The 8126-nt window shown below is 51.2% G+C and overlaps 1 protein-coding gene across 1 annotated transcript in view; it reads right to left on the bottom strand.

Annotated features, from left to right (window-relative positions):
* The window catches only part of LOC102497137 (RNA polymerase-associated protein LEO1-like), a 26704-nt gene extending 21655 nt beyond the window's left edge, over positions 1-5049 (bottom strand). The window contains exon 1 of the mRNA XM_006168742.3: positions 4916-5049. Within this exon, the coding sequence (XP_006168804.1) occupies positions 4916-4937 (22 nt within the window). The 5' untranslated portion in view covers positions 4938-5049. The remainder of the gene's footprint in view (positions 1-4915) is intronic.
* Between the last annotated feature and the right edge of the window lie 3077 nt (positions 5050-8126).

Below are 8126 nucleotides of genomic sequence, written 5' to 3'. Positions count from 1 at the left end.
CCCCCAGGGGGGATGGCCACGCCGCAATCCCTTCTCCTCCATTCTCCTCCCGGGATCTTGGGCACGCACGCACACGCACCCGGCGTGAGTTTAAGCCACCGGGTCCGGGACTCGAACCGCGGTCGACTACGTGGGAGTCCAGCGACATAGCCATTACGCTAACTGCTGGTCCCTTCTCATGGGATTTTGGACACACACACACACACACACACACACACACACATGCGTGCACAGGGCTTATCTGCCAGAAGTCACAGATATTCCAGAACAACAATAATACCCATGATTCTATATACAGAAATTCAACAGTAACTTAGACTAAATTACCCAACTCTGTGACGGTCACAAGCTACCAAAATTCACGAAAGAAGAAAACAGACAATCTAGTTCATAGAAGTCGTCTTATTTATATTAAAGAAACTAAATGGAGAGTTAAAAACCTTTCAAAAGAGAAAACTCCGGGGAACCAGCAGTTAGCGTAATGGCTATGTCACTGGACTCCCACGTAGTCGACCGCGGTTCGTGTCCCGGACCCGGTGGCTTAAAACTCACGCCGGGCGCGTGTGCGTGCATGCCCAAGATCCCGAGAGGAGAATGGAGGAGAAGGGATTGCAGCGTGACCATCCCCCCTGGGGGGTGATTTCTCGCTTTCTGTCTCTATGTCCTCTCTCTGTCTGGCGAGCGCACGCACCCTACAGTGAAAATCTCTCAAAAACAAAAAAAAAGAAAAAAAGAGAGAGAAAACTCCGCAGTCACTTTATTATTTGCAGACGTAACGAAATGAACGGAAATGACTGGCGCAAGCTTCTCCTGACAGAATACAGGTGCACACGCGCGAGAGAAAGACCGAGCGATGCACACCCTGCACAGGCTGGTCACGCAGCCACCCCCTTCCTCCAGTCCTTGGGCTCCCGAGCACGCATACGTACGCCTAGCATGTGTCGGGCTGACGGGGCCAGGGGTCAGGACCACTGTCACCACGTGGGCCCGACTTCTTCAGAGCCGCACTACTGCTATGCCGTGGCACTAGCCCACGGACATGTAAGAACCAGGGGGCCAGATCCATGGCCTGGTGGTTAAGGCAGCTGGATCCCACATGGCTGACTTCACAGTTCGAGCTCTGGACTCAGCGGCTTGAGAAACACACTGGGCGCATGTGCATGTGTGCCCAAAATCCCGAAAGGGGAGAGATGGAGAAGAGACTGCAGCGTGACCATTCCCCACGGGGAGGGGTGCTTTTGCCTTTCTTTCTGTCTCTCTCTGGTGAACACGCGTCCCCTAACAGAAATCGGGGCAAACAAAAAAACCCCAAAAAGCTGAGAAAAGAACCCCAGGGGAGTCTGCACCTCTGTTGGGCAGTCCGTGCTTTAGGTTGGACTGAAACTCCATTTATCAGCTGGTAGCTTTGGTGGGCCACATTTAGGTTAGTGACACTTTAGGTTCCAGGAACGAGCACCGACTGAGAGCCAGTACCCAGTAACCCCCGCCATTCTGGGCACCTCCTTTTCCCAGTGCATGACTGCTCTAGGGAAAGGCTTCTCCTTCCAGGAAGGCCTCCAGTGTGTACTTGTGACAGTGCTCCGGGGTCAATCCGGGGACTCTGGGTCTGGGAACGTATTTATACCTGGAAACTGGAGGAGAGACGGGCTCTCCCTCGTGCTGACTGCGGTCAGCACTTGGGCCATTGGAGCGAGTTTCCTATACACAGACGGACTAGCTCCCCCACCTTCTCCATTTCTAGGGGCACCGAGCCCGGTGAGCCGCCATCAGACATCTCTGTGGATGAGAGCACGCCACCGACGTCGCACTTCCTAGTACATGCCCACCGTCCTCTGGCATTCACCATTCCGGTTGGCCTCTGTCCCGTCACACGCCCACCTCAGTGGCCGCTCTCCCCTCACATCCACCTACAGAGTCTGAGGAGTACACGTCCTCCCCTCACGAATGCTGTTCTCGGTATGCTAGTGAAGGGAGTGTCTGCCGTCTTGGCCCTCTCAGGGAGGTACTTGGGAGTCGATAGAGCAGGAGGTGGTGACAGGTCTCACGAGGTACGTCTACTCCAATATTCCTATCTCCCTAGGCCTCCAGATTCCCTCCTCCATACAGTCCCAGGGAAACTTGGGCATCTTGCCTTCATTAAATGTAGGCCCCCGCTGAGTGTTAGTTAATGACCTAAGTGCAGAGCCATGTCCAGCCACCTGCACCAACTCGGAATCCAGAATGGATACGTGGACCTGTAAAAATAAATCTGGCCAGCTAGTGTTCCATTCTACCCTTCATCTCATATAGTTTTATTAGGTTGGACTGAAACTCCATTTATCAGCTGGTAGCTTTGGTGGGCCACATTTAGGTTAGTGACACTTTAGGTTCCAGGAACGAGCACCGACTGAGAGCCAGTACCCAGTAACCCCCGCCATTCTGGGCACCTCCTTTTCCCAGTGCATGACTGCTCTAGGGAAAGGCTTCTCCTTCCAGGAAGGCCTCCAGTGTGTACTTGTGACAGTGCTCCGGGGTCAATCCGGGGACTCTGGGTCTGGGAACGTATTTATACCTGGAAACTGGAGGAGAGACGGGCTCTCCCTCGTGCTGACTGCGGTCAGCACTTGGGCCATTGGAGCGAGTTTCCTATACACAGACGGACTAGCTCCCCCACCTTCTCCATTTCTAGGGGCACCGAGCCCGGTGAGCCGCCATCAGACATCTCTGTGGATGAGAGCACGCCACCGACGTCGCACTTCCTAGTACATGCCCACCGTCCTCTGGCATTCACCATTCCGGTTGGCCTCTGTCCCGTCACACGCCCACCTCAGTGGCCGCTCTCCCCTCACATCCACCTACAGAGTCTGAGGAGTACACGTCCTCCCCTCACGAATGCTGTTCTCGGTATGCTAGTGAAGGGAGTGTCTGCCGTCTTGGCCCTCTCAGGGAGGTACTTGGGAGTCGATAGAGCAGGAGGTGGTGACAGGTCTCACGAGGTACGTCTACTCCAATATTCCTATCTCCCTAGGCCTCCAGATTCCCTCCTCCATACAGTCCCAGGGAAACTTGGGCATCTTGCCTTCATTAAATGTAGGCCCCCGCTGAGTGTTAGTTAATGACCTAAGTGCAGAGCCATGTCCAGCCACCTGCACCAACTCGGAATCCAGAATGGATACGTGGACCTGTAAAAATAAATCTGGCCAGCTAGTGTTCCATTCTATCCTTCATCTCATATATTTTTAAAATTTCATTTATTATCATCATTATTATTTGTTTAGGTTGACCAGAGAGAGACAGAGAGAGGGAAAGTAGGAAAGCAAGCCTCCAGGTCTAGGACTCGAACGCGGCTGGCCATGTGGGAGTCCAGTGCCTTAGCCACCACGCTACCTACCGTCCCCCCATCTCATATTCTTAGAATCCACTTGCACACATATTCCCCAGGTTACTGCTCATATTTATTAGCAAAACCTTGTAATTCTCCTAGTTTGTAAGTGGTTTCTTCTTCAGACTTTGTGCTTGGTGGGTCCTATTGGCAGGAAGGTGGGACAGACAGCAGTCAGTTGGTTGAGTCTTGAGGAGAACAGAAACTGCCCCCAGGTGATGTTCATACAATATTTTCAAGTAAGAGAAGACTATTGGGTTGTCTGAAGATTCACAACACATTTTTTTTCTATGCAAAAATGTGGGATGGCTTTTTCCTGACAACCTCATGGTGTCCTCAGACACGAGGAGTAAGCTGCTTCTCGCAGGCAGAGGAGGCTCAGAGGCTCAGAGTGACTGGGACATTTCGGGTTTTCGGCCTCCTGAGTCCAAGTGGATACCCTCTGTTTTGGTCTACTCGGGTTGTTGTAGCAATACCATCGACAGTTACTTAAATCGCAGAAATGCAATTCTCAGTTCTGGACTTTGGGAAGTAGGTTTCATCCTGAGGGCCCCCCTTTATGATGACCCGTAGGTGGCTGGTATCTCTCAATAACATGGCCTCCTCAGTGTCCGTGAGAGACAGCGAGCTGTGCCCTCTTCCTCTTCTAAAAAGGACACTGATGTCATTGTGGGGGCCCCACCCTCATGTCACAACAGCATGTAAACCTATTTCCCAGAGACCCCACATCTAAATGCCATCACACCGGAGGCTTGGTAAGGGCTATGGCACATGAATTGGGGGGGGGGGCACAAACGTCCAGTCCACATTGTCATTCCTAGTTTCTTTCCCCGTCACTGCCAGAACTCCCGCACGAGACTCACAGGGGCCGTGACTGTAACTGAAGTCCTTCTGTAGTCACACGATTAAACGCATTTGATTCGCACCTACCTCAGCCTACGGCTACAAGATACATGCGATTCTTTCAGGACTCTCCTAAAGGTTCCTGGGTTCTCTGCCCATGCCTTGAGCAGAACACTTAAAGATCAAGTCTGTCATTTTCCTCCTGGAGCTGCTCCAGAGTGCTCGGAAGTCTCCACTCCCCCACAGGCCACAGGGCCCCGGGTGCGGCTCCTCCCAGACTGCACAGCAGCCCCCTGGGCCCTCACGCACACGAGGTAATCGATTCACCGCACACGGCAGGCACCCCACGGATCACCAGCATCCCACTGCCCGCCCGCTGCCCACTGGTGGGAATGGTGCATTCAAACCCAAGCCAATCCCCACACTGCCTCTGTAACGATTTGTTTCCTGGACCACCTCATCAGGTTCTGGGAAGGAAACAAAAACAACCAGTTGTCTGCACAGGCAGAATCTAATATTTTTTAAAAATTATAGTTAGGCTTTAAGTTGTTCCCTGGGTTACTAAAAATCTAAAAAGAGGAACCCTAAGGGTCACAGAGGTAGTGAGTGCAGAGAGCACCGTCCACCCCTCGGGCTGCGGGAACTCAGGGGAGTGGAATTATGGGAAGATGAAGACTTCCAGAAAGAAGCCCCTGGAGCTGAAACTCCCACCTGAGGAAGAGCAGCTGTCCATCGGGTCCTGCTGTCTGTCAGGAGAGAAACTGAAGCTGGTTCTACAAGTGTTGGTGACACTGAAAACTGGACCCCACTGCCACCGACAGGTGCTGCCTCTGGTGGGATGGAGTGTGGTGGCACCTTCTAGAAACTTCAGGTCCACAGGAAGCCCCCAGAAAGTTCCATAAACAAACAGGAAGGAGCAGTCCCTTCCCTGTTACATAGGCTTCCAGTCTTCTTCTAGCGCCCCCTAACAGGGGGCAGCGGGCGAAACAGACATGGCACACACACGGCCTGTGGAGTCTCGGGCCCAGCATCACAGCACCAGGTACAGGAAGGTGGTTTTGGAGATGAGAAACAAAAGCTTAATAACTGGGGCCAGCAGGTGGCGTGGTGGTTAAGGGACTGGACTCCCACAGAGCCGACCATGGTTCGAGTCCCAGACATGGGGCCTAGAAAATCACACTGGGTATGTGTATGTGTATGCCCAAAATCCTAGGAGGAGAATGGGGGAAAGGAATTGTGATGTGGCCATCCCTCTCAGTGGGTGTTTTCTTGCTTTCTCTCTCACTGTCTCTCTCTGATGAGAGTATGCACCATATTCCAAAAACCTGGAAAGAAAAAACTGCTTAATAACTGACATACAAGTGTCTAGTACAAAAAAAAAAAAAACCTCACAAAATTATGTTGCCTTGGAAAGGGTGGAGCCAGAGTCAAAGCTCTTAAAAACCAGGTGTAAGAGTTTCAGTCTAATGCGCCAGGAAACAGCAAGGCTCTGAGGCATTCGACCTAGGAAATGGCACAGGAGTCAACACTCTCCTCTCTCTTAGAAAAACAACTGGCGACCGGCCAGCGGCACAATGGTCAAGGCACCGGACCCCACGTGACCAACTCTACGATTTGAGTCCTGGACCCAGCAGCTTGGAAAATGGGTGTGTGTGCACGTGTGCCCAAAGTCCCAAGGGCAGAACGGAGAAGAAGGGATTGCAGCATGGCCACCCCTCCTGGGGAGGGATCTCACTTTCTCTCCCTCTGTGTCTCTCCCTGGAGAGCACATGTGCCCTTTAGACAATTTTTTAAAATTGGGGCCAGAGGGTGGCATATTGGTTAAGGCACCGGCCTCCCACATGGTCAATCACAGTTCGACAGTTCGAGTCCCCGACCTGGCAGCTTAAAACACACAGGCACATGAGTGTCATGCCCAAAATTCCGAGAAAAGGAGAAAGGATTGCAGTGTGGCCACCACCCCCCTCCAGGGGGGGTGATTTCTTGCCTTTTGTCTCTCTCTCTCTCTCTCTGTCTCTCTGGTGAGTGCACATTCCTTATAGCAGAAATCTCTTAATTAAAAAATATTTTTTAAAGCTTGCATTTCTTGGGACCAGCAGTTAGCGTAATGGCTATGTCGCTGGACTCCCACGCAGTCAACCGCGGTTCGTGTCCTGGACCTGGTGGCTTAAAACTCACGCCGGGCATCTGTGCATGCGTGCCCAAGATCCCGAGAGGAGAACGGAGGAGAAGGGATTGTGGCGTGGCCATCCTCCTGGGGGGTGATTTCTAGCTTTCTGTCTCTGTCTGGCAAGCGCACGCGCCCTATAGCAAAAAAAAACTCTCTTTCTCAAAAAAAAAGCTGCATTTCTTTCAAAAGAGAGGGAGACAGTCACTCCCAACAGGGTCTTCATGCCACAACCACCCCCAGTCTCAGCCAGCCCAGGTCAGGGCACGTAAACATGCCTGGTGTGTCAGGGAGGTTGTAGGATGCAGACCCAGGACCTTCCCTATGCGGGTCACGTTGTTATCCTGTGTCACTGCCTGGCTCCTCTCTTGATGGGCCTTCCACGACCACCTCCAAGGTTACACCAACAGCACCAAGAAGGAAGTGAGTAGAAGTAAGGTCAGCGTGCTAGAAGAGCGCCATGGAGAAGGCACGTGTGCACGGCACAGATTTAAAACACTCTCTGCAAATTCCCTGCTATGCCTCGCAGCAAAAGGAATCAAAATTTCTTCCCTTTGAATATGGGCTCACATAACTGACTCACTCCTTTTTTAAAAACATAATTCGTAAAAGAATTATTTAATTTTATTTATCATTACTGTCATTATTTTTTTAATTGCTATAGGCATGTGCACGCAGAGAGCAAGAGAGAAGGTGAGAAAGCAAGCCACTAGGTCCGGCACTCGGACCACAGTCAGCCACGTGGAGTCCAGTGCCTTAAGCATCTCACCACCTCTGGCCTCTACTTATTCACTTCTAACGCACAGAACGTGCTGGAAGTGAGGCTGTGCAACCTCACTGATCTACCTTTAGAATATGGATTTTACTTATTACTTTAATTTGCTATAGGACACTGTGCTCTATTTTTTCTGCTTCATATTAGTTTAAATATTATTTCTCATCAGTGACATCTCTCCACGTGGCACCAAGAATCTTGCAACCTCCCGCGATTTCAGGTCAGGTTTGGAATCCTTTACTTGGCCCCAGACCCTTCTGCAGTACCCCTGGGAGGGAAGGAGTTCTCACTTTCCCTCTCCCTATCTCTGTCTCACTCCAGTGAGTGCACGAGCCCTATAGCAAACTACGAAAAACAACAAAGTTGTATTATTATTTATCATGACTATTACAGTGAGCTGAACAATGAACCACCAACACTCATGCCCACATCGAACCTCAGAATGTGGCCTTATTTGGAAACAGGTTTTTTGCAGAACTAATGATCTAAGATGAGGGCACAGTGGATCAGAGTTGGCCCTAAATCCAATGAATGGCATCCTCGTAAACAGAGGGAGAGCTGGAGAAACGCAAGGACCCAGAGCAAACACACAGAAAGCAAGCCACGTAAAGGTGCAGTCAGAGACTTGAGTGATGCCGTCATAAGCCAAGGACTGCTGGGAGCCACAGGAAGCTAGGAAGAGACAAGAGGGGAACTCCCTAAGAAGCTCCAAGAGAGCATGGACCTGCAAACGCCCTGATTTTGGACTTCCAGTCTCCAGAACTGTGACAGAATGAAGTTTTGTTATTGTAAACTACCCAGTGCATGGACCTTTGTTATGTGTTATGGAGAACTAGGAAACAAGCATAATACTGACGTTATTTCTGCTCTTCTTTAATCTCTGTACCTGGAAGAGGGCCTCACTCTGCCTCACCCTAGGCCCAGCCCTAGACAGGAGGCTTCGCTGTGAAGGATAGAAGGCAGAGTGGCCAGAGCAGCAG

The sequence above is a fragment of the Tupaia chinensis genome, unplaced genomic scaffold, assembly GCF_000334495.1.
Source record: "Tupaia chinensis unplaced genomic scaffold, TupChi_1.0 Scaffold146140_1, whole genome shotgun sequence".
In the NCBI taxonomy this organism is placed as follows: domain Eukaryota; kingdom Metazoa; phylum Chordata; class Mammalia; order Scandentia; family Tupaiidae; genus Tupaia; species Tupaia belangeri.
The sequence above is the reverse complement of the archived record's forward strand: the minus strand, read 5'-3'. Positions and strand labels throughout refer to the sequence as shown.